A 27,814-nucleotide genomic window follows, 5' to 3' on the forward strand; every position below is an offset into this window, starting at 1 on the left:
GCCGAAGAGTTTCATTAAAGAGCAAGCGAATATGAAATTCGGTGTTTCCAGTCGTGTTGAGGAAAAAAAAGAGAAATGCGAGAACGAATGAACGAAAGAAAGAAGTCTATTTGTGTTTGTTCTTCAGGTGCAGCTGTCGCTGTACACGTACCTGTCGGCCGAATTCATCGGCACCGCGACGATCTACAACACCATCAGGCGTGTGGGAACCGTTCTGCAGCTCATGCACACTCTGAAGTACTACTACTGGGCTGTTAACCCTGCACCCTGCAGCTCCATCACTCCCAGAGGCCTGGGTGAGGCTCCTGAAACACACACACACACACACACACACACACACACATAACTATGTTGACGAATTATTAAGGAATAAAACACTACGCGGCATACTTTAACAAGGTGCTGTCGATCATTTTCATATATTAGCATGGAAATGTCCTGAAGCGTTGTATTCCTCTTAAACCACAAAAATGTGCCCATGATCACACTTTTCCTGATTCATTTTTGGCCATTTATAGCTACATTATAACGAGAAGTTATCATTTACATGATAGAATCCATAAACCGTCGTTTCCGCACCAGGCGTTGTTTGTTTATTTATTTATTTATTTATTTATTTATTTATTATTTTCCTTGAATTCCATAAGACAAAAAAAAAAAAAAAAAAAAAAAAAAAACATTACATCCTGCCATGTGACCAAGAAACATGTCTACAAATCCTTTCTCATGGTGCAAAACTCATTTACAGCTTTACCTCTGATTGGTACAATGGTACAGTGCACTGACACTGGAGACTTCACCTGAGCAACAGTTAAGTAAAAAATAATAATAATAATAATAATAATAATCTGTTTATATGGAGTGTCCGTGTGAACAAGCTGTCACTATAGAAACAATAACATATTAAATTCATAGCACACCGTGATTTGAAACACGCCTAGTAAACCAATCAACGCCTTCTGACCAATGAGAATTGAGAATTCGGCAGCGTCATGGTAAAAGGTTTATTAGAAACCCCTCACGACTGTTGTCCGTCCCTTTACTACGTCTTGATTATTACTGTGAAAGATTGCTCTCTAACACTAGAGGCTACTTTTGTCCTTCCTCCTGTAGGCTACAGTGTTGACATCCATCACCCATGACTGCTTTATTGCCTCTGTTCTGCTTTGGTCCAAATGCATCAGAGCCTCGTAGTCACTGCTTTACCTTCGGCTATGTGTGTGTGTGTGTATATATATATAATATTATATATATTATATATATATATGTGTGTGTGTGTGTATATATATATAATATTATATATATATATGTGTGTGTGTGTGGGTGTGTGTCTCAGATAGTGAACTGTAGTTGTTCTGGTAAGAGACAGGGTTATTTCAGAGTCCTCATTCTCACCTTCTGATGAGAGAGATCATTATTCAGAAACACGCACCGCCTGGTGGCATGACCTGAGCTGCCCTTCCCGATTTAACACTGCAAATCCATTCACTCGGAAAGCTTCTAGAAACATCTGCTCGGGGTAATTGAACCTCAAATAAGATGCTTCAGCATCAGATTATGGATACGGAGTAGTTTAAAAACATGGCAGACAATTTGTTTGTAGACTCTTGCTGCCTCCTTGAGCAAATAACCCCCTGCTTACAATCTTTATAACCCTCGTGTTTTGTCAGAGTGCCGTTCAAAAGCTCGGCCGCAGGGCTGTGAGGGGTCTGACTTAAACTGGCATACACACGAGTGGGATTTTTCGATACTCCGCTATATCCTTATCAATCCCTCCTTATGTGGCGCACTCATCCCAGGGCTCTGCTTGGAGGAAGAACATTTCTGACTGTATAACCAGTGAGGATTTCAGTACAAAGTCATGCTGGAAAATATACCGTCTGAGGGGCTCTTCCGCTGTCCACAGAACATCTATCGTTTCTCTGTTATTCTGCGTTTTCTCCCTGGAAATCTTATTGTCCGTCTCTCTTTTCAGACCGGACCATTGGCTGTCTTTTTCTGCTCGGCCTCATGTTTAATTCTCCTGATCCCCAGTCTTGCTTCTTGCCTCTGTCTGTGTACTTTTTTCTTCGTTCGCCTTTATTTTCCCTCTCCATGGTGAGACTTGGGGTTTTCCATCTTGCGTTTTTTTTTTTTTATGATTTGTCTCAAAGAGATTTATTCTTTTATTACCAGATTAGTCTTATTCACAGAAAAAGGGTTAAACGTGTCCGCTTAATCAATCACATCTTTCTTTGCTTTAACAGCGTGTGAATCGGAAACACTGCTTATCTCGAGGACTGAATTTTTATGGATGCGTTTATACACTCGATACTCGGGCGCGGAACCTTCCGCGGGAATGACTGCGTCGGCGCGGCGTGGCGTGGCGTGGACGCGATCGGCCTGTGGCACTGCTGAGGTGTTCCGGAAGCCCGGGTCGCTTTGATGGCGGTCTTCAGCTCGTCTGTATCGTCGGGTCTGGTGTCTCTCGTAGATTCTCTATGGGGTTCGGGTCAGGCGAGTCGGCTGGACGATCGAGCACAGTAATACCACGATCACAAACCAGTTACTAGAAGTTTTGGCACTGTGGGCAGGTGCAGAGTCCTGCTGGAACAGGAAATCAGCATCTCCGTAAAGCTGGTCAGCAGACGGAAGCATGACGTGCTCTAAAATCTCCTGGTAGACGCTGCATCCACTCTCGACTTGAGAAAACACAGCAGATGACATGGCAACCCAAATCATCACCGACTGTGGAAACTTCACACTGGACTTCAAGCAGCTTGGATTCTGTTCCTCTCCGCTCGTCCTCCAGAAGAGTGAACGACTGAAGGATCTGAACGACTTTGATAAGGGCAGTATTGTAATGGCTAGACGACTAGGTCAGAGCATCTCCGAAATTGCAGGTCTTGTGGGGTATTCCCGGTATGCAGTGGTTAGTACCTACCAAAGGTTTTCCAAAGAAGGACAACTGGTGAACCAGTGACAGGGTCATGGAGGCCCATGTGCGTCACTTACCTGGGGAAGAGACGGCACCAAGATGCACTATGAGAAAAAGTCAAGCTGGCAGATACAGTGTGATGCTCTGGGCAATGTTCCTCTGGGAAACCTTGGGTCCTGGCAGTCATGTGGATGTTACTTTGACACGTACAACCAACCTAAACATCGCTGTAGACCAAGTACACACCTTCATGTCATCGGTATTCCCTAACAGTAGTGGTCTCTTTCAGCAGTATTATGCGCCCTGCTACACTGAAAAAATTTGCCGAGGAACGGTTTGACGAACATGTCAAATGGCTCGGCCTCCGAAATTCCCCAGATCTCAATCCGACCGAGCGTCTGCGGGATGTTCTGGACAAACAAATCCGATCCATGGAAGCCCGACCTCGCAACTTACAGGACTTGGAGGATCTGCTGCTGACGTCAGGTCTCGTGGAGTCCATGCCTCGACGAGTCAGAGCTGTTTTAGTGGCACAAACGGGACCTACACGATATCTTGCAGGTGGTTTTAATGTTATGGCTGATGGGTGTATATTCCAGCCTCTTGCTACAGCTCTCAGCAGTAGATACAGATTTTTCATCCCTGCTTCTTTCTATTGCTGTTCTTTTGGTTTGGATATAAAATACTATTTATATAAGCCTTTAAATAATGAAGATGGAAGCCATATTGTTCGATTTAATCATGTTTGCAGTGAGTAATGTGATAATTACAACTAGGACTATTTATGTAGCAATATATTGGCGATATAGTAGACTGCTATTAGATGTTTATTTCAATGCTTGCCATCTTCTCACTTAGCTATGATCTGTATTGTCTGTATAGTCAGTATTTTTGTATTTTATGTCATTTATAGTTTTATCACCACATATTTTTAGGTTCATACTGCAGTGAACAGCAAAGGAACAAAATGCCTGCAGGTCCCCCCCCCCCCCCCCCCCCCCCCTGGAGTGTTTTTGATTAACGATGGTGGTCTAGACATTACTAAAAAAACCTATTCTTCTCAAGAAATATCTTAGATTGGACCGACCAGAGGTGTGTCTCGGTCAGCTCCCTAGGTGTTGGATCAGTATATCGTGTACACGAGTTCGGGCAATGGCAAGGACCCAGGCTCACTACACATTGGAACACTGATATCAAGCAGGATTGTAGACTAGCGAGTGGATGTAAAAAATAATAATAATTGAACACAAAGTCATTAGACTCAAACTTAGATATAGGTATCTAGAACGTCAGATAATCTTAAGAATCGCTAACGTACACATTTGTAGACGGAAGTCGCTTGAGAGTTGATCCGCCATTTATTATTATTATTATTTTTGTTTGTTTTAGAGCTGAGAGACTTCAGAAAACATGATGTCATTTCCAGTAAGGGAACATACCGATGCTCGCTGGTTTTTGTGGTGCACTGTGGGATTTTTTTAGGGCGCGAACGTTCCAGTGCACTGGAAGGATTTTGCCATTGAGACAGCCCTTAAAATGGCCGACTCCCTGATCGGCGCCCTGACCACTGAACTAGAGATCTGATTGAGGCACACTACTGGAAATCACCTTAAGCGAGTACATAACCCGACTCGACATAAGGGTAACGTTCCCTGCATACTAAACGTCGACATATAGTTGTCCGGAGTGTGTGAGGACTAGCGTGCAACATTAGCAAACGTATAGTACTTATCACGGACTTATTATAATCATTCATTGATTTGACTGGGAATAAAAAGCCCCAGTTGTTATTATAGGCATTTAAATAATAAGCCTGGAATTTGAACAGATATAAAAAGGAGTAAAATAAAATAAATACACTCAACTTCTCATGAATAAATAAACTAAACTAAACAGCTCATTGGTTGCATATTTAATATGGATGTTAAATAGATAAAGTACTCTCTGTGTTGCGTAATCAGTGCGTCTAATTCACTAATTGGTAAGTGGGAAGGGTAATGTCTCAGAGGGTATGGCAAGTAATGAAACCCAAGACTGAGTGAGAAAATACCTTTAAATTGCCTTGTCGTCTTCTTACGGGTTATTAAAAATATATGCATAATAGCAGCCTACATTATGGCATTTGCCAGTGAATACACACACACACACACACACACACACACAAACACATCGTGTCAGCAGCAGGCGATAACTCACAGGCCGGAAAGACACTAAGCGGAGTCTTGATGAAGTATAGAAGAATTTGTAGAAGAATTTATCCCTTGCCTGCTAAGTAGGTGTTCGTCCAATCAGGCTGCCTTCCATTGATTTATCTCCCACTTGTTGGTCCCCTTTGTCTTCTCCTCTGAGGGATGGTGAAGGGAACAGGCAGCGCTGGACCATAATAAAGTGTTCAATTAGTGCAACAAAGACAGGTGCTTAAGAGAGGAACAATTCTGTCTGGAAATGGAGTCTCTCTTTCTCCGTCTCGCTTTCAGAGGACCCTGGTATTCAGCACTATCTTCAAATTAAACACATGCATCACTGTAACACGGAAGCCATTTTAAGCTCTGGTTCCATAACTCAGATTGCCTAAAGGCATAAGATCACCGCATTATATGTGTGGTGGGCTGGGAAAACCCTTGACGTTGAATTGTTGAACTGACATTTTCCCACTAAACTACAGACTGTCCTGAAGCGAAATAGGTTTAGAATGCGCTAAAGGGGGGCGGTGCGAGCTTCTGAGGCCAAGGGTGTACTTACTTTTTTTCCACAGAAGAATATCCCATCGATGGATGTGATTCCCTGTGGTTTTGTTCGAGTATATCCGCTTTATTAATAGACACTGTTTCAAAGAGGATCAAATGTTCGCTTGTCCAAATAAGTAAGTAAGTAAGTAAATAAATAAATAAATAAATAAATAAGCCAACCATTTCCATGGGGTGTGTTTTATTTTTTCCACATTGCTGTCGATCCCAAACAAGCCACACTATCTTTATAGTCCATCAGCTAGTTCCTAGCTAGCTCGCATCGCTAACTGCGTCCATCTCTGCCACCTACCTGACTAGCTGGAAGTGAAAAGTTGTCAGCGTTGTCAAACTGCTGTGGTAAAAGTGGAATAAAACACGTTTAGGACATGCTGTTTTTGGAAAATAATCGACTTCGGGTGACAACAGTCACTCTGCTTACAGCGCGTAAGGCTGTATCACACCACCCCATTGTTGATTATACTAACACTGACCATTGTTGGGTACGTCTTACTTCCGTGTTTTAACATCTACAGTATAGAACATTGCAATTTAATAAATAGAGAGATCTTTATATGTACAAACCATGTTCAGCACTCTTCCTGAAACCCAAAATGATCCCATCAGGCCTTTGTGCATAATTTAAGACCCCCTGATAAGTTTTATGTATGTGCCTTACAAGAAGGTTTCAGTTTTTTTGTTTGATTTTGATGCCCGACTCTCGCCCTCTCGCTCCGTATAATGAATAGCCCGAAGTTTGTATTGATCGCTCGTTTGACATCAGTTATTAGATTTGGCAGCCTACACTCTCATCTTCTCTCTCTCTCTCTCTCTCTCTCTCTCTCTCACACGGACACACACCGAAACATAATTAGAACGAAAAATAGAGCTAGACGATTGAAGACAGTATTCAAACGAATGAGCCCTTATGTCTCAGTCTCAGATTCATATGACGGTTCATCGATATTTTTGCCATCGTATCACACAGTGGTGTGTCTCTTAATTGAGATATTCTGATCTCATATAGTGGTGTAACATTAACACGTCACAGCTCCGGGGTCACCGGTTCCATCCTAGGCGCGGGTTACTGTACTGCACTGTGGGGGTTTTTGCATGTTCTCCCTGTGTCCATGTGGAGCTCCGCAAGGTTCTTCTCAAAAACATGCCAGTAGGTGAACTGGCTGCCTTACTGTGAATGAGTGTGTGAACATGTGACCTGAAAGGGACTGGCATACCATCCAGGGTGTATTCCCACCTTACACTCTGTGTTATGTAAGATAAAGCACTTACTGAAGATGAATGAATGCATTAACCGGGCCTAAGGGACCACTCTTATACCAATACATGCACCCTTCCAAGTAAAAGATGCAATAGTTGTATCCTTAAAAGGTACCACTCTGGCAACGTGGGAAAGTGCCATTCAGGATCTCTACCCTAGTCTGAGCTTCAGATGTTCTGCCCCTGTGATACAGACCACCTGGTATCTTTTGTATACTTTTCTGTCCACAAGCGTCAGGATCTTGAATGTGGCAGTCCGATTGGTTCATGGTTCTATAGGTGTAACCAGATATGAATACAGGTTTCAGAAAAATTCCCATCCCAACTACATAAAAACTTCAAACTAGCCCCAATTTCTCAGACATAGAAACTTTTTAGTTAAATAAAGTAAATCTGATGACTGTTGCTGTCAGTTGGAGCCTGTATAACTGTCAGGAATGTGGGTACACTGGGTACTTACTGCCAGACACCGTTGTGAACACCGTCCCAGATGGAATATGAATGAAACATAAGCCTGTTCCCTGCTACATTTGAGCTGACTGGTTCTGGTGCGTTCTGCATTTACAGATGGTCCACGTCCTTCCCAAAAGGAGATCATTTCACTGAGGGCCTTCATGCTGCTCTTTCTCAAGCAGCTCATCCTCAAGGTTGGTTCATGGCTCACTTTTCTTTAGGTGAACGTCATTTCTTCAATTAGGACATCCCTTTGTTTCACCCCCTACTCCGCTCATTCTCAGAACTTGTGAATACACAAGTCAGTTTCCAGACAGGAAACTTTACATTTCAGTGAGATTCAATATTCAAGCCCTGAATATATTTTATTGCAGGCAATCATTTAAGCTGACCAAGGCCTCTTGGTAATATTATTGTATCGGTAAAATACTACTGCTTCTACTAATAACAATAATACGTTTTTGCTCTATATTGGCACCTATATATACTAATATATCTATATTTCAGCCCACAATGTTAAATCAGAGAACTCGGACTAGATGGGTGTTGCCCGAGTTCTCGACTGGGAATTCCGAGTTCCATCGCACATTCCCATGTCGGAGGCCGGGTTTTTCAGAGTTTTGAGTACAATGGATTGCAGCATGACTCACAGTCTGCTCATACTGAACGTTTCAACACACATAGTACTGTTTGTCTTTACGTGTCTCCATCTGTATATTGTAGTGATTTATAATCCCACTATCCGGTGTCACCCAGAAGACGATGGCTTCCTCATGCATGAAATTATTTCTTAACAGGATCGTGGAGTGAAGGAAGATGAACTACAGAGCATACAGAACTATTTGCTGACTATGAATGAGGTGAGTCTGCTCAGACAAGTTAACTTAAAAATAAATAAATAAATAAATAAATAAATTGTAGAGGGTCAAGACCAGGAAGCGCGACCCAGAAAACCGAACAAGGAACACGGGGCAACGGTGTGTCTCGATCAGCTCCCTCGGTCGAGAATCAGTATATGGTGTACACGAGACGGGGCACCGGAGCGGACCCAAAGATTTTGAGGTTGAGACAGCCCTTAAAATGTCCGACTCCATGATCAGTGCCCTGACTACTGAACTATTGAACTGACTGAGACACACCCCAATGCTCGTAATTGAATGATACAGCAATACTTGATAAGAGCGAGGGGTAGAAACAAGCGGAAATAATTCGACAAACAAATGAAAGGCTCCACACAGAACACATGGACACGGACAGCTAACAGACCAATCACAGGACATGGGCGGAGACAGGACAAAACCCAAACAAAAGCATATGGCGTGAACTCAAAATGATGATTATTATTAAAACTGTGACCTAATGTTTATGTTAATTTATGTTTTAAGTTAATGATTAACTTAAATGATCTTGGTGGTTAATTAAAGGAATTCATGTTCTCTTTCTAACATTTTTACTCCTCCATCTGTGATAAAGTCCAGATAGATTATCATTTATTCAGCTACATTGTGGTATGTGGTGATAAATGTTGACGTTAATGTAAATGCTGTTTAAATTTTTAAACCCACCATTCAGACACATTATAAATGATGTGAATTAGCATTCTGGAATATATTACCATAGTAAAGAAAGTGTTCATTATAGAATGACGGTGTATTAATGCTGAGGTTTTTCATTTATTAATGTTAATGAATTCAGTAACTAAAGTAAACTTTTATTCTGTATTAATTCTGCAATCGCTAAATCAATATGTAAATGAAAAATAGAAAAGTGCTAATCTAGGAGTACTATGCTGTATTGCTGCTGCTACTACTACTACTACTACTACTACTACTACTACTACTACTACTACCATTATTACTACTACTACTATTACTAGTACTACTACTACTATTACTACTACTACTACTACTACTACTATTACTATTACTACTACTACTACTACTATTACTAGTACTTCTATTACTACTACTACTACTACTACTATTACTACTACTACTACTAGTACTACTATTACTAGTACTTCTATTACTACTACTACTACTACTACTAATACTACTACTACTACTACTAATACTATTACTACTACTACTACTACTACTACTACTACCATTATTACTACTACTACTATTACTAGTACTACTACTACTATTACTACTACTACTACTACTCCTACTATTACTATTACTACTACTACTACTACTATTACTAGTACTTCTATTACTACTACTACTACTACTACTACTATTACTACTACTACTACTAGTACTACTATTACTAGTACTTCTATTACTACTACTACTACTACTACTATTACTACTACTACTACTACTACTACTATTACTACTACTACTACTACTAGTACTACTACTACCATTATTACTACTACTACTATTACTAGTACTACTACTACTGTTACTACTACTACTACTACTATTACTAGTACTACTATTATTACTACTACTACTACTACTGTTACTAGTACTTCTACTACTACTACTATTACTAGTACTACTACTACCATTACTAGTACTTCTACTACTACTACTATTACTACTACTACTACTACTACTACTACTACTACAACTACAGTGGATATAAAAAGTTTACACATCCCTGTTAAAATGGCACATTCATGTTTTTGTGAAAAAATTATAACTACGTTAAATCATGTCAGAAAAACATCCAGAAATGCTTTTGGGGGAGAAAAAGGAAAACAATAACCTACTACTACTATAACAATAACCTACTACTACTACTAGTTCTTCTACTACTACTACTACTACTACTACTTCTACTATTACTACTAATGCTGCACTCTTCCCACGTGTAGGACGAGAACCTCCATGACGTGCTGCAGCTGCTTGTGGCTCTGATGTCAGAACATCCCGCGTCTATGATCCCAGCCTTCGACCAGAGGAACGGCATTCGGTGAGTTAAACTGCCTTTAATCCTTTCTCGCACCATTGAGGCTTCCTACATGAAGCATGAATTATTCACCTTCATCTCCATAAGAATGTTCACATATTTCCATATTTATTCTGTCCCTGACAAGCAGCATCGCGCTTCTCGCCTATGTGTGTAGGAAATGAAATGTGAATGGATTTGATGAAGTTATTCCCCTGGGGAGGTGTTGGCTTTCACACATATTGCTTGATACTGCTGTTAGGAAACAATTTCGTGTCATTACGCACTTTTTGTGTTTTATGGCATTTCTTTCATCTCGTCTGACGGCTTCGAACGAAGGTGGACTCTCCGCTTGTGTTTTGCGCGGAATCACAGAGACACTTTATCACCAACTGGCAGCACTGCTTAACCACATGAGTTTTCTTTAGGTTGTCTTCATGCTAACGCTTTCTGTTCAGAGTGGTCTACAAGCTCCTGGCATCTAAGAGTGAGAGCATTCGCGTGCAGGCGCTGAAGGTGTTGGGCTACTTCCTCAAGCACCTCGGTCACAAGTGAGTAAACCTCAGTTATAGGGATGAGATATTCATGTTATTCATGTCACGGCAAAGATAGGAAGTAATAGTTCAGCAAATTATTCAGATTAGAATTGTGGAAATCGCAACGCCTCCTTAAGATACAGTACGTTCACGTTTTGATTCTCATAAATACCAACCTGGATTTTTTTTATTTTTTTAAATTTCCAAATTGAAAGCTAGTTTATAACATAGGGTACTGTAATGGACTGGTGTCCCATCCATGGTGTATTCCCTCTTCACGCCCAGTGTTCCCGGGGTAGGCTCCGGATCCACTTGGACCCTGACAAGGATAAATGGCTCGTTAGAGATGAATGAATGAATAAATGAAAACAACAAGCAAACAAAACAAAGAGCTTATCGGAGGTGAATGAATGAACGAATGGCAAAACAGCAAGCAAATAAAAAAAAAGACAACTATCCAACCAACCAAACAAGCCGAATAAATAAATAAATAAATAAATAAATAAGTAGTATGGCTTAACCTTCTTTTTGAATCATTCTCATATAAATAAACTAATTAATTAATCAAACGACCAAGCCAACAAATAAACAGATAAATAAACAAAAAAGCTTATCGTGCATTCCTATTTTGCGCCCAGGGTTCCTGGGATGGACTCTGGATCCAGACACCTGACCAGGATAAAGCGCTTACTGGAGATAAATGAATGAACGAACGAATAAACGATGTGGTTTTTTGAAAAATCCCCAAACACACAAGCAACGAAACAATCAATCAAAGAAACAAACGAACAAATAGAACTAAATCAATACGTAAACGAGTGGACTTTATTTTTCTCTTTTGAAGAATCCAATGTGCTGTGTACATTTTAATGGAAAATAATAAAACACGATAATCCCTCATTTACATATTACCACCCTTCTTCTACTTTTGATATAATTCACACAGTTATTCTTGGCAAATTACCCACAAGACACCCACTACATCCCGGCTCTTCTCAGATGATTAAAATGCTTGTAAAGGTATCCAGCGTCTTACGGCCACAAGCGTGCGGTGTTTATTCCGTGGTTTGGGAGAGACTTATAACTTACCGTAAGCTCATTAGCATTCGTTAATGTTTAATCTCAGCTGTGTATAGTGAAGTAAAATATACCTGCGCTCTGCTACCTGTAAATGAAATCCCCTCCCGCGTCCGGAAATCCATCTTTAGTTAAGCGTTAAAACTAGTGATGTATTGGCACTACGGTGCAAGGCGGGACCAAAGTGGGCTGACAGTCTGTATCAATCATCGCCATTTGCATAGCTATCGATAAATAAGTACTGCTGTTGTGTGTGAAGACTCTGGAGAGTATTCAGTGCTGAGGTGGCAAGCTGAGCAGCACCAGCCATTAGTCTGAGCTGTCCCACTGCGCCTGTAGGCACTGGCGTGTTCTGATGTACTATTCCGCTAGCACGCCAGAATGATGGGCGATTTTTGGGATGCTTTTGTCAAAGCGAACGCTGCTCCTTTTCTCCGCACAAGTCTCTAAGCAGTGTGTGGCGATGGGAGTTGATTTGTTAGTTTGTGTTGGCTGCGGGGGGAAAAAAAAAAAAACAAGCCAAAAAGTGATGTTACCTGACACTGCATTCGATTGCTGTCTCAGCCTGTTCCTGTCGGTTTGAGACACCGAGAGAGACTGAGTGTGTGTGCCTGTTTCCACAGGAGAAAGGTGGAAATCATGCACACGCACAGTCTTTTTACACTTCTGGGAGAGAGACTCATGCTGCACACCAGCACGGTGTCAGTAACGACCTATAACACACTGTATGAGGTAATGCGTCCTGGCGTCTTCTTCACTGTTATTCACAAGCATACCTTTCCCGATAGACTTAACATCATCTGTCACTTTTTATTCAGACTTTTTTTCTTCTTCTTCTTCTTCTTTCAGATCCTGACCGAGCAGGTGTGCACACAGGTTGTTCACAAACCGCACCCCGAACCCGACTCTAGTGTGAAGATCCAGAACCCGAGTAAGTGTTCTTCCAATTTGAACGATTTCCTTTCTCTCCAAATAAAAGTTTCTTTATAAACACTTTATTTTATTTATTTTTTTATATAGGTCTCAGAAAATATAATGTAATGCAGGAAATCTGTTACTTGAGTAGTTACTGTGTATTAAAAGTTTGGGTAGCACTTTACTTATGAATAGTGTTCATACATTCGTACATTACGTTTCTATAATCTGTCCATAACAACAGACATAAACCTACATAGACATTTACAAAAGCTTATTCCTATTTTATCACGCGTCACCGGTCACTCTCGTTAATTAACGGGGCGGCGGTGGATCAGGTGGTAGATTCCCGGCCCGCGTGACTCCACATGCCGAAGTGTCCTTGGGCAAGACACTGAACCCCGAGTTGCTCTCGATGGCAAGTTAGCGCCTTTGATTGGCAGCTCTGCTACCATTGGTGTGTGTGTGTGTGTGAATGGGTGAATGGGACACAGTGTAAAGCGCTTTGGATAAAAGCGCTATATAAGTGCGCCATTTAGCATTAATGTGGATATATATATATATATTATAGCTGTTATAGAAAAAAATAATCAACATCAGGGTGGTGTGATGCTGCCTGACCTAAAACATCATCAGATTTTCACACAAGTCCTAAAAGTTCCAACATCTGTCTGTGAACTGAATCTCAAGAGAAAGTGGGTCATGCTGAAAGACAACGACCCTAAGCAAGGGTCAAGTCAAAGTCCTGACCTTAATCCAGTAGAGATGTTGTGGAAGAACCTGAAGCAAGCAGTTCATGTGAGGAAACCCACCAACATCCCAGAGTCGAAGCTGTTCTGTACTGAGGAACGGGCTGAAATTCCTCCGAGTCGACGTGCAGGACCGATCAACAGTTACGCCGAACGTTTATCTGCGGTTATTACTGCACAAGAGTCTCACACCACATACTGAAAACAAAGATTCCCATACTTTCACCCCTCACACATATGTAATATCGGATCAGTATTTTTCCTCAATAAATAAATGACCAAGTGTAATATTTGTTGTGTTATGTATGTAATCGGGGTCTCTTTATGTACTTTTAGGAGTTTGGGTGAAAATCTGATGAGGTTTCAGGTCATATTTATGCAGAAATGTAGAACATTCTAAAGGGTTCACAAACTTTCAAGCACCGTGCATGTTCTAGCAGTTATAAGTAGCCGTTCTCTCGGTAGCCTGTGCTACAGTCAGAGCTGCCGTTAATCGACAATGTTCTAATCTGATTTGATAATTCAGTATTGATTCATAAGGCATTGTCACATAACACATCTGATGTAAGTCAAAGGTTGAGTGAAAAAAAAAAAGAAGATAGAATTTCAATAAAACCTCTTGCATGGTTTGTTGGTCAGACTGATTTGAGAAATGTCTGTACATAGTGCACATGATTATCATCCTGTATCCCTATCCAAGACTCTAAGCCTTCTTCGATACTCGAGCCGAAGTCAAATCCTCGATTTTATCGAATTATAAAGTGACATATTATAGAATTATCCCTCTATGATATGCTTGTTAAGTTAACCTCCTTTACTAATTTGCAGTCACTTGTTAAATGACTCTGACTCAAATAGACCATTGATGCATGAAGATACCATTTTAATAAAAGCTATATCAACCTTGTGATTGGTGAGTCTAAAGCGTACATAAACTCAAATGAAGCTTTACCAAGGAGCATGAAATTTGTACAAGACAGTTAGAAGCTCCGGTGTGATATAGATACCAGAAAGTCATGAATTATTTATTTAGACATGTGTGCCGTGAGCCCGTCATTAACATAGAAAGTAAAGATGTGTTTAGGTTCCCTTGAGTTTTCAGTCCAGCGTTAACAGTTGGTGTGTCTCAGTGATCCTGAAGGTGGTGGCCACGCTGCTGAAGAACTCGTCACCCAGTGCTGAGCTGATGGAGGTGCGCCGTCTCTTCCTCTCCGACATGATCAAACTGTTCAGCAACAGCCGAGAGAACAGACGGTGAGGTTCAGCTCCTTCCTCCCCTGCCACCAACAGCAACAATTAGCCACCTGATGAATGGAAAAAAGAAATGGAGAGAGTTCTCCCTTGATGTTCTATATTTAATCTCTTCCCCCAACCCCATCCCCATTGATGTTAAATCATCCTTGAATTTGCAGCATGTTTTCTTTTAAGCAGACTGTTTGTTACACACACACTCATATTCGTGGGTATGTCAAAGGCAGTGATTATCCTTGTGACAGCTGTGTCTAGTTTAGTGTCCTTTTCGCTGTCGAGTGTCAAGTCGTCCATCAATCATGCAGTGACAGCAGTAAAGGCTATTATCATGACACTTCATCAGCTCTGTTGTTAAAATTAGAGGCAGCCATTCTGAAATGACGCTCCAACACTCTCCGCTCTGATGGTTCCCGTCCAACACCTCTGTGCTTCCCAAGAGCGTCCTCTCAAACCACCTGACAGATACATGAAGAATCGTTTAACGCTGCCGGCTTTTGCTGTGGATGACTGAGATGTTATCGACTTGCAATGGCCTAGACTTTCCAACCACAGCCTTTTTTTTTTTTTTTAAATATATTTTATTTAGACTTTGTATGACCTTTCTAAATACATGGATCAAAAACACAACACAAACCCGCTTATTTTTCTGATAAATGATGGGTTGTGGATGCCAAATCTTCCTTTCCAATTGCATCCTTGCTATACACACACACACACACACAAAATGATCACACTAACAGATTCCTGGGCTTGTCTCTCATGGAAAACCCTTCAAAATGTATGCAGAAGTCAGGGTTTCTCTGTTTACAAGAAGAACTCTTAGAAAGCGATGAGCATTAACCGTCTGATGAACTACTGAAGCTGATTTAATGTGCCTCATGTCATTGCGGTAGGTGTCTGCTCCAGTGCTCGGTGTGGCAGGACTGGATGTTCTCGCTGGGCTACATTAACCCAAAGAACTCTGAGGAGCAGAAGATTACAGAGATGGTCTACAACATCTTCCGCATCCTGCTGTACCATGCCATCAAGCATGAATGGGGTGGATGGCGCGTGTGGGTGGACACTCTGTCCATAGCCCACTCCAAAGTAAGTCATTATTATTATTCAATTCAATTCAATTCAATTTTATTTGTATAGCGCTTTTTACAGTAGACATTGTCTCAAAGCAGCTTTACAGAAATATCAACACGGTATACAGATATTAAAGGTGTGAATTTATCCCAACTGAGCAAGCCACTGAGTGGCGACGGTGGCGAGGAAAAACTCCCTAAGATGTTTTAAGAGGAAGAAACCTTGAGAGGAACCCGACTCAGAAGGGAACCCGTCCTCATCTGGGTAACAACAGATAGTGTGAAAAAGTTCATTATGGATTCATATGAAGTCTGTATGGCGTTAGGAGCAGCCGTAGTCCCAGCAGTCTGGAATTAGAGAAGATTTGAGCTCCATCCAGAGGCAGAAAGGATCTGGATCTCTAGTATCTCCATAAATTCGTGTGGGGCTGTTATTATGGTTTATAATCTACTTCGCACCCCCTACTGGATGTAAAAGGTTACTGGAAAACCAGAACAAGTTGGCTATGGTTATTGAGGCAGAAAACCATTTCATCAAGCCTAATGTGAAGATGAAGATGCAACACAAGGTTTTCAAGAACCAATAAGGCACCTTAAAAGTCTCCGTGTCTAACCAGGATTGTCTTGCCTCGCAGTTTAACGTTATAAGCTGATGGTCAGTAACACTATTGAGCCTTTAAAGTTTCTATGTAGAGAAGTTATTTTTGTTCTACCTGTGAAATGGGTGATGGATCCCTCTTCAAAAGTATGATCATGAAGTATGATAATTGTTACCTGTTTATTGTCTAGTTATCGTGATTTGATTAGATTTTTTTTTAGAAAAAGGTTTCAAGTCGTAAAAAAAAAAAAAAAATTGCTAACCATCCAAAGAGCTCTTGAGGAACCCAGCTGAATCCTTATATAGTTATAAGTTGCTTTAAAGTGTATGAATACATTCAAATGTACATTTTCCAGTAGGGCGTATGTCTAATTATGTATAATTTATAACTAAATCACTAATTGATCATTGTTAATAAATAATTATTAATTGCTTTCCCAACTATCAGGTGACATATGAAGCCCATAAGGAGTACTTAGCCAAGATGTATGAGGAATATCAGCGCCAAGAGGAGGAGAATATTAAAAAGGGGAAGAAAGGTCTAGTCAGTACTATCTCTGGCCTGTCTGCCCAAGCCTCTTCCATCAAGGGTACCCTGGAGCTTGATGATCATTCTCAAACACAGACTCCCGAGAGCGAGGTGGACGACTCTGAGACCACTGACCCCACACGCAACCTTCTTTCTGAAGCCAAAGCAACCAACATGGAGAACGCAGTGTCGGGTGTGCAGGTTGAAGTTCATGACTTGCTTGTGGACATCAGGGCTGAGAAGGTGGAGGCCACAGAGGTGAAGCTGGATGACATGGAGACGCTAGGAGTCACAGATAGTGGGAGCCTGGTAGAGGTCGATTCCCTGCTGGACAACGTCTACTCGGCTGCTGTGGAGAAGCTGAACAATAATGTGAACAATGTCTTGGTTTCCAAATCTAACTTGGATGACAAGAATTCAGGACCTCTGATCAGTCTAGCTGAGGACAAAGATGCTGTGCCCAGTGGCAGCACTTTTCTGTTTGCAGCAGTGGGGACTGGTACATCTGAGAACCTCCTCCCCAAAATTGTACCGTCTGAACCCTTGCCTCTTGCAAGTGGGCACCACCAGGTCCGCACCAGCACCAGTGACTTGGGTTTGTTGGCACACATGACCAGCGGATCAGAAGTAAGCTCCAGCTCAGCAGCTCTTGAGGACTGCTTCAAACTCCAGGCCGATCTGAGTACTTTCAGTCCCTCATGTCAGGGAGAAATCTCTGCCAAGAACCATGAGCAGGCTGTGGCAATAGCTCCAGAGGTAGAAGCTTCTGGAAGTAAGAGCAGTGTAGATGCCACCAACGCCACCTCAGATACAGAGAGGTCTGACGACAGCAAGGAGAAGGAGATCAAGAAGATCCAGACCACTGCCACCACACAGGTGATTCTCATTTTAGTTTTCATCGTCATGTTTGTTGAAGCTGTATATTTCAAGTTATGCGCTTGAAATGTTACAAACATGTGCTGCTCTCTCAGATGCTTAGCCAGCGGTAAAAGATCAACCAGCACTCTCAGAGAAACGGCTTTAACAGAGTGGGTGTGGGGGTTATAAAGCCATTTTTAGCTTAATTTATTTGCTTTTGACCTACTTTTACCAGGCTCTGCCAGGCACTTGCAGCTCTTTATTTCCATCAGGGCTCTTAAAAATGCTCGATTTCTAATGTTATGTTTTCAAGGTTCTAAATGTGCTTTACTGTGTATACACATTAGGGCTGTGACGGTGAGGGAATCTTCACACTCGGTCAATCGACTTGTGACAACATCGGTAATTCCGTTATCACCGGGTGTGGGGGTTGTTGGGGGTCCCCTCTTTTCCCCCTTGCTTTTAAATCGCTTATGAATGCCCTTGGGACTTCGCACATTTTACTTTCGCCCTCAAGTTAGCGGTGGGTTCATTGTTATGCTTCATGAAAATCACAACGACTACAAACCAGTAGAATGACACACTCGATATATAAAACATGGACCTTTTGAAACCAAATCTTCCGCCGTCGTCTTGTCGGTCAGCTCGCCTCGCTCCCGTCACGTTATGAATGAAATCTGATCTGACTCATACGGCTCACGCTGAACGCGCGTTCAATGCGCGAACATCGTGTAACACCGGTCACACCGACTATCGCAGCAAGCCTGATACACATCCTTTGTCAGACTGCGACACGTTAGTCAGAGATGATGGCTGTTTCTAGTCGAATAAACAAGAGAACAGGGACAGACGAAAGACGAAACAGTAGACAAAAGAGCAATCGGGAACAGGGCAAAAAGGTCAAAACCGATGGAATCGATATAGAAACCTATAGCGTACAACAAAAGAGCAACTACACAGAAGCAAACAAAGCGGGGAAAAAAATCTAATTTACTGGCAAATGATAAATTGTAGGCAGAAGGTACAAACTGCACTTAGCAAAGAAACGGTCTGGTAGGAACGGATATACACGGACGCTAATAGTACTGTTGAGCCTGGTTGGTAAGCTGGAACTGAATTGAAATGAGGTGATTGGCAGTGCTGAAGGAAGTGGGTGTGGCTGGAAACCGGGGATTCTGGGAAAGGAGTTGGAGTTTATCGGAAGTACAAAGCTTCCATTTAGAAGTATGAATTGCTCACCCGTCTGCTAACATTGTCACGTTATTTCCGTCTAGCTAGTGAAAATTGGCTAGTAAATGTACCCTCAGGTTGTGGTTAAAAGTGAGAACTGAAGATACGTTACTTCATTCGTTGGATAAATATATTGTGCGGAAATAGTTTTCATTATTGTGCAGTCGGTTACTTTACAGTCATTAACAAAAAGTATCATGACGTTATGCTATCGTGATAGCGATAATATATCATCATATCGCCCAGCCCTACAAGGCATTACTAGCACACAGTTCTAAAGCGATTTATACTGTAATTATACAGGTACAGTATGTCCAGCTGATTATCTTTAGTACAGTCGAGTATCTGAGATGTCACCGTGGAAACGCATCGTTTTGTATTCAGTATTGCATTGTTTTTGGTTATGATATAATATCGTCTTATATGACGTTTTGGTGTATTCCGATAGAGGCTTCCAGTGGTTGCCTTTAAAGCAATGGAAGTGTTGTAGTTTATTGTTTGTGTTTGATTCTTGCCATTTCATTTAAGTGGTTTGGAGAGGTCTGGGTGCAGTAGATTAAATCAGTTCAGCAGGCAGTGTGTGTGTTTCTCGACACTGCAACACAACGGGCCTCCGTGTACTGTGACTCCAAGTGAAATGTACCGAAACTTCACTATCCTTTATGTCTCTTTTTGACCCCCAGATGCTTCTGTTTGGTTCCTCGGTTATATACAGTATATTAATTCATTGCGAACATTACATTTTTTTTATGGTTGATATTCACGAAGCTACGTGACACCTGTATGAACGCTTCATGGTATCTGATGTGTCTATGTACATAAAGCAATTTAGGAGCTAACACCTCTTTTTATGGAAATCAAAGGGAAAGCCATCCTCCCCGGGGCACTGTCTTTTTTGAGGTCCTGGATGGCTCCCTTAACCTCTTCTAATGTGATGCTATTTTCTAATGAGTCTGTATCTTGTTCGGATATACATGGAATCTGTAAGGAAGAGAAGAATCGGCCATACCGTTCTACAGTTACGTCCCCTCGCGATGTATATAACTCTTGGTCAAAATGTAAAAACCTTATTAATTTCCTTCGCCTCTGTAGTCAGTTTATTTTTTATCATCCAAAATAGAAGGAGGTAAGTTTTGAGCACTAAGCTGTTTCACTCTCTGGGCTAAGTATCTCACCTTTTTCATAATAATGTTATTTTGTTCAAAATAGAGCAAATTCAGTTTTTTTCTCATTTAATTCCAATTTCAAACCGTTTAATTGATTAAGTTACAGGGTGACTGGGTGGTTAATTTGTTGTTGTTGTTGTTTTTTTCAGGATTCCTAATCTTTTCTTCTAATGTAACTAGTTTTTCACCTTCCAGGCGTTTACGTAGCGAGCAGTATCGGATAAGGCGTCCCCTCAGGAAAGCCTTAAAAGCATCCCATGTTATACCAGGGTCAGCCACAGAGCCATCATTGTACAGGCAGTATTCATCTGTCGATGCTCATATAAAGGAACTTGAGGTCTCATTCTGCAATAGTGAATTGTTAAAGTGCCATCTTGTGTCTTTTTTATAGTTCGACGTGGTAAGGACAACATCCACTGGACCATGATCTGAGAGAACGATATTCCCAGTTGAAGCAGACTGAACCTGACTCACCAGTTGTTTTGAAATTAGAATATAATCAATCCTCGAGTATGACCCTTGAGGATGGGAGAAGAATGTAAAATCTTTCTCTGCACCGTATATCTATTAGTCCACATTCATCCACGATAGTATAAATGGACGTGTACATTACGGGCTATTCTAACTTCGTTGAAATCAACACCACGTATTATCTGCCTTCCTGGTCATTATATGCTTTGTGGACTTTGGAGTCTAAACCCTTCCTAATCAAAACAGCAACACGTCTACTCCTAGTCTTGAATGTACCTCGAGTATACCTGATCAATACACCCCCTTTTGAATTTCTCAGATTCCTCAACACTCAGGTGAGTTTCTTGCAGCGTAGCTAAGTCTGATTTGCTTTGCTCGAGATAAGAGAGGATTTTCTTACGCTTAATTACATGGTTACATCCCGGTATGTTCCATGAAATCATTTTCGTGAGTCCCAGAATGTATCTCTTGGTTGTAGATTATCAATCAAACGGTGTGTTGTCTCCATCAACATAGTTATGCTTGTTGACTACAGTTGTAAAGTCTAAGCCAGATCCATCAATATGCACCCAGTGAGTAAGGCAAGATAACGCAAACGAAATATCGAAGCAAAAGAATAAAAAGAAACGAGGAATAAAAATCCCACCCCCCAAAACCCAACCCTTCCCTATGCAAGAAGGCTGTATCCCTGTACCTATATGTTGACTCTCTCATTATGTTGACTCTCTGGATTCATCTATTTTCCTGTGGAAATCTCCCAATTATGGAAAATATCATTAAAATAAGTAACGAATACTAAAAACTGTACATCTGAGAGGGTTTGAACTATTGGTACTACAACCCACTAGCCATCTGGTGACACGGAGAGAGAGAGAGAGAGAGAGAGAGAGAGAGAGAGAGAGAGAGACACACAAAAAAAACAACTCTCTCTCTCTCTCTCTCTCTCTTCCTCCAACCTAAATCAACAAAACTTCCAGAGACCATGACTTATGGGCGTCAAGAGAAACGAAACTTTATTTAAAACAAATAAAGTGAGACAGTCTGCAGAACGTCTGAATTCCTGCAAAAATACACGGGCTTTTATACTCTTCTGAGACAGTAAACTTATCCCTAGGCGTAGTATTAACCTTTATTTCTAAAAACAAACCATCGCCTTAATGAATTATTCATGTCTTTACGATGTCTTACATTTGTGGCGCATGCGCCTTCAGTCGAATTTTCTGAAAGGTTTTATTAGGACAAGGTTTTCACTCTGTCCTCAAATTCACCTCTTAAACCTTAATGATTTCCTGGCTGTTGTCCCAGCCCGATACTCGCTTTCTTTTTTTCTGGAAACCTTGGTCTGGTCTGCAAGCTTCAAACGGGTCTTGATTGGAAACAGAGTTTCGGTGAATGTCTAATTGCTAATTTATTGCTATAGAGTGAAGCTGTTGTGAAGGGAAGATGCGAGATCGTTCTAACAAGATGTCTAATTGCTGATATATTCCTGTAAGGACAAAATACAGGGTTCTTCGAACTCAGTACAAAGGAAATACAGAAGGATAAAGAAAACAGCTGCTGCGCAGTAAAACACCGTACACACTTAGACGAAAGTCAGATTATAATCTATTTTACGGTTGTAGATTATGCTACTAAATATTGATTACACTTCATCAATATATTCTGGATATTCTGTCCAGAATACCTGCACACTGCGAACAGTCCGTACTAATAGGGGAAGAAACCGTTGAACTCCAAAAACTCCAGAATGGTTTTTGTCATGGACACTCACCTAGTTAATTGGCACCCTGTCCAGGGTGTACCCCGCCTTGTGCCCGGTGCTCCCTGGGATAGGCTCCAGGTTCCCCGCGGTATAGAAGATGGATGGATGGATGGATGGACTCCCCTAGTTAATGACAGAAAACGTTATGTGTCTCCTCTGTAGAAGTCTCTCGAATGGACATGTCCCGTCATTTTATACTAACGCGGTCTCTCTTTTCCTTCTGAACAAGCACCTGTTTCTCATAAAAGTCATTTGGTTCGTCCGGCTCGAAGATGAGGTTCTCGTCTTTAGATATGACTTTGAGTCGTGTGAAACATGGTACATTTCTTAGCACGGGTGGTGTTCAGATCGGGATAGACCCTCAGCGTTTACTCCTTGAACTTCACTTCATGCTGTCCGGCCCATCTCAAGGCGAGCTCCCGGTGGATATAACGGTGAAAACATAGCACAAAGGCACGTGCCGGCTTACCTGCTATAGGCTTGGGTCCGAGAGAACGGTGCGCTCTGTACAGCAGTGGTGGGCTTGTGAATAAATCAGCCATTGCTTCCACCAGCAGTTCTGAAACAAATACGGCGGGGTCTTTGCCACCCTCGCTCCCCTCAGATACATTCAGGAAATGCTGATTCGATCGGCGCGATCTCTTCTCCAGGTCGTCTAGACGCTCCAATAACAAACTGTTTTGAGCATTAAGGGAGCCGATTGTAGATTCCGCCGCCACAAGACGCTCAAGGTTTTCACTTTTCACCTGCAATGGATTTTGTCGATGTCGGTCGACTCTGAAAAGAATAGTTTGCTAGCCGCGTTAGTGTTTTTCAACTGCGACACTGCACTTTTCTGTTTAGGGTTACTCATTGTGCATAGATTAGTTTGTAACCTCTTCCCTAGTTGTTTAATCGGTTTTAAAGCAGCTTTTAAAGGGGAATTCACCGCAAAAGGTGTATACGTACAAGTGTAAAATCGGGAGGGCGTCCGATCGGCTGCTTTCTCCTACACCACCACACCGGAAGCCCTGCTTTTTTCAGTTTTGATGTCAGGTTGAATTAACACTCAAGTTCGCACTGATATATATATTTTTTTTATATCTTAACTTAAAACATCTTGTATCTCAGTAGACTTCCGGTTTGTTACAGATACATAATGATGATGTTAAAGAGATTCGCGAGTTAAGTAACAATCCCACTCCATGTATATTGTCTCCTATTTCTTATATGCTTATAAGATTTATATGAATACCTTATTGTTTTTTTTGTTTTTTTTTTGGATAAAAATATTTTCTCAGATCTTAAATGAGAGGATCTTAAATTTTAATGCTCGGCACATCACATCGCATCAGCGTTATGTGACCAGAAGTACACTGAGTTACAAAATCAGTTTCCAGAAACTTCGAAGGTAATTCAGCCCAGAAAGTGTGATAACACAGCCTTATGTAAACAAAAATACGACTCGTGATAGACGCAGTTTTAGTGACATTTGAATCTTGCTGGAATAAGCATTCATTTATGTCTATGTTGGTTTACATCCGTCATGAAAATCTTATAGAGCTGCTGTGCAGCTTTATAATCATTGAATTTCTGAAAGAGAAACGACCGAACAAGCCTCAATAATCATTATGGATCGACGGGTCGAGATTTTTACTGTATGATCATTAATTAACAGCGTTATATTATATGTAATTGCTCATTTGAATTTTAATTAATTAATTTACCTGTCATATGTGCTTCATAATTAAGTGAAGTTGTATTGAATTGGTGCTTCATTATAGCTTTAAATGCAAATGGGCCACCAAAACATCACTGGATAAGCATTAAATTCAACGGTCCTAAAAGATATATATACTATGAGAAACTTATTGTGAGTTACTAATTCATAGTAATTAATTGGCAGCAGCTGACAAGGAAATTACTGATGTCACATGATCACCTGCACCTGTATCACGTTTTTGTTAAACGAGCACCCATATATATAGCCACTTTTTGCACTACTTCTCTGTCTCACGTAATTATCTTTCCATGCCTTTATCCACGCGTCGATGTTTAGTGTTGCCACAGTATTTTGCCTTGTGTTATTGTGTCTTTGTTTTTTGATCTGTTTGTTTATTAAATGTTTGAAATCTGCGACTTCCACGACCATCTTTGAAACGTGGCAACTGTATAAAAAAAAAAATCACAGTAATTACTTGGCCACAACTGTCAAGTAACTAACCGTGGATGAAACTTACTGTAATTTACAGTGTTTTTATTAACTGTAGCAACCATGCAACTGTCAAATAAAACAGTCATTTCCAAGTACTGCTTTTTTTGTTCACGGTGGTGTTTTAACTGTAAATTATATCACTGTAATTAGTAGTGTTTTTATTTATTTATTTATTTTTTTAATAGTAATACTGTTCAAACTGTAAAACAAAACACAAGTAGTGTATTTTTAGTTACAGTAGCAGTGTTTTAACTTTAAAATGTAGTCATTTGTGACTGTAAAATAGAAACTTTATTACTGTATTTTTAAGTTACAGTCTCAGTAATGTAACTTAAATAAAACAATTTACAGCATTGTTAGCATTAGCATTATTCTGCTGTTAAAATAAAATTCTCAACTCATTTAAGCTTCATTAATAACTGCAAAAAGACAGCAAACAATACACGTAACTGTTTACCCGTATCATTTCTGGAAAATCGTGGCCGCTACGAAATAATTTGACACGATGCGAATCGGTGAAAATAACTCGCAGCCCTCCAGTCGCTCTGCCACATCCCGTAGTGATCTGGACAGTGCATTGCTACTTGCCAGCATTTTCTTTGAAAACTCTGATCTCTATCGCTTATTTTGACCTGACGCTCAGATGTGAGCTCTCAACCAATGATGCACTGGAGCTATGCAAGGACCGCCTCCTCATTTGCATGTTGCACATGGAAAAGTAAAAAGAATCAATGTATAAATAAATAAATACGGAAATACATACGTGCAGGGATAAATAAATATAAAAATGAACGGACGCGTGAATAAATAAATATAAAAAATACATGGAGAAAATAAATAAAAGAATAAATAAATATAAGTTGCAAAAAGAAATACAGAAAATAATAAATGAAGGAAAAAAAAAGTCGTAAAAAAAATTAATTTAGGATTAAATTGAATTTAAAATGAATTGTATTTGTTTTATTAAGTTATTTATTCCTTTATTTATTTATTTATGTATATATTTATTTCGATTTCTGCAGGTTTGGTCCTCCATAAATGAGCTTTCAAGTCTCAATGCTAAATTAAATGTTGATGCAGTGAAGAACTTTGGTAGCTAAACAAATTACACTAATTGCTAGTCTTCTTCGACATTTTTTTCCTGAATTTCTGGAAGATAAGATGCCTTGTGGCACATTGCTGCCTCCCATATGTGGGGATAAGATAACAGTCTTTTTCCAAAGGCGTAATCCTGTCACAATGATGAATTCAAGGACTTTTTACTGTCTTTGTACCCAGGCTTGTTAATGCAGCTTAAAGCCTCTCATTGCTCTGTATAGCAGTTGCATTAATCATAAAATAATAAGAAAATAAGTGAAGCATGAAAAAATTCAAGCTAACTTGATTCATTGAAAATAGAAATAAATAGTTTTAAATACAAAAAAAAAAGTCCTTTGGTAAATTTGCACTATAGATTTGTATTGATAATTTTGGGATGCCATTGAAACATGAAGCAAAGCTTATTCACATATTGTTATATGTATTGCAAAGGGAATGAAGTCTCTGTGACCTTGTGGTGATTTTGGACAATGTTTTGAAGCTTTGAGGGCTGTACTGCTAAAATTCTGTTAAATTGATCAATCAAAATAAAATTTTGTGAATTGGGACATTCGTGAAAAAGTCGTGACTGGGATATGATGGATCATGTCATATATATGTGTGTGTGTGTGTGTGTATATATATATATATATATATATATATATATATATATATATATATATATATATATATATATATATATATATATATATATATGTGTATATGTATATGTGTGTGTGTGTGTGTATATATATATATGTATGTATATATACTTATTTATTTTTTAAAGCAAAATCGGTGTTGGGTGCTGTGGTTTTCTACACGACGGTGTCGGTTGCTGTGTTTTTTTACACTTCGATGTCGGTTTCTGTGGTTTTTTACGCTACTTTGTCGGCTGCTTTGATTTTCTACATTTCGGTGTCCGTTTCTGTGTTTTTCTATGCTTCAGTGTCAGTTGCTGTGATTTTCTACATTTCTGTGTCGGTTGCTGTGATTTTTCTACATTTCTGTGTCGGTTGCTGTGATTTTTCTACATTTCGTTGTCGGTTGCTGTGGTGTTGTTGTTTTTTTTTCCACTCCGATGTCGGTTTCTGTGGTTTTCTGAGCTGCGGGTGTCGGTTGCTATGATTTTGTACACTTTGGTGTGGTCTCTGTGATTTTCTACATTTCGGTGTCAGTTGCTGTGATTTTCTGCACTGTGGTATCGGTTGGTATGATTTTCTGCACTGTGGTGTCTCTTGTTGGGATTTTCCACACTGCGGTGTCGGTTGCTGTGATTTTTCCACACTGCGGTGTCAGTTGTGATTTTCTACACTGCAGTGTCGGTTGCTGTGATTTTCTACATTTCGGTGTTGGTTGCTGTGTTTTTCTGCGCTACGGTGTCCGTTGCTGCAGTTTTCTTCGCTGCGGTGTCAGTTGCTGTGATTTTCTGCATTGCTGTGTCGGTTGCTGTGATTTTCTGCGCTGCGGTGTCGGTTGCTGCAGTTTTCTTCACTGCGGTGTCGGTTGCTGTGATTTTCTACACTGGGGTGTCGGTTGCTGTAATTTTCTACATTCCGGTGTCGGTTGCTGTGATTTTCTACACTGCGGTGTCGGTTGCTGTAATTTTCTACATTCCGGTGTCGGTTGCTGTGATTTTCTACACTGCGGTGTCTGTTGCTGCAGTTTTCTTCACTGCGGTGTCGGTTGCTGTGATTTTCTACACTGCGGCGTCGGTTGCTGTGATTTTCTACATTCCGGTGTCGGTTGCTGTGATTTTCTGCATTGCGGTGTCGGTTGCTGTGATTTTCTGCATTGCGGTGTCGGTTGCTGTAATTTTCTGCGCTACGGTGTCGGTTGCTGCAGTTTTCTTCGCTGTGGTGTCAGTTGCTGTGATTTTCTACACTGCGGTGTTGGTTGCTGTAATTTTCTACACTGCGGTGTCGCTTGCTGTGATTTTCTACATTCCGGTGTCGGTTGCTGTGATTTTGTACACTGCGGTGTCGGTTGCTGTAATTTTCTACATTCCGATGTCCGTTGCTGTAATTTTCTACACTGCGGTGTCGGTTGCTGT

At 40.6% G+C, this 27,814-nt stretch overlaps 1 protein-coding gene across 1 annotated transcript in view; it reads left to right on the plus strand.

Annotated features, from left to right (window-relative positions):
• The window catches only part of nbeab (neurobeachin b), a 378,177-nt gene that overhangs the window by 119,093 nt on the left and 231,270 nt on the right, over nt 1-27,814 (plus strand). Inside the window, exons 13-22 of the mRNA XM_053687300.1 lie at nt 128-296; nt 7,489-7,568; nt 8,172-8,234; nt 10,205-10,302; nt 10,737-10,829; nt 12,515-12,623; nt 12,741-12,822; nt 14,686-14,809; nt 15,700-15,892; nt 16,923-17,879. Of these exons, the coding sequence (XP_053543275.1) occupies nt 128-296; nt 7,489-7,568; nt 8,172-8,234; nt 10,205-10,302; nt 10,737-10,829; nt 12,515-12,623; nt 12,741-12,822; nt 14,686-14,809; nt 15,700-15,892; nt 16,923-17,879 (1,968 nt within the window). The remainder of the gene's footprint in view (nt 1-127; nt 297-7,488; nt 7,569-8,171; nt 8,235-10,204; nt 10,303-10,736; nt 10,830-12,514; nt 12,624-12,740; nt 12,823-14,685; nt 14,810-15,699; nt 15,893-16,922; nt 17,880-27,814) is intronic.

The sequence above is a fragment of the Ictalurus punctatus genome, chromosome 17 (genome assembly GCF_001660625.3).
Source record: "Ictalurus punctatus breed USDA103 chromosome 17, Coco_2.0, whole genome shotgun sequence".
Lineage (NCBI taxonomy): Eukaryota > Metazoa > Chordata > Actinopteri > Siluriformes > Ictaluridae > Ictalurus > Ictalurus punctatus.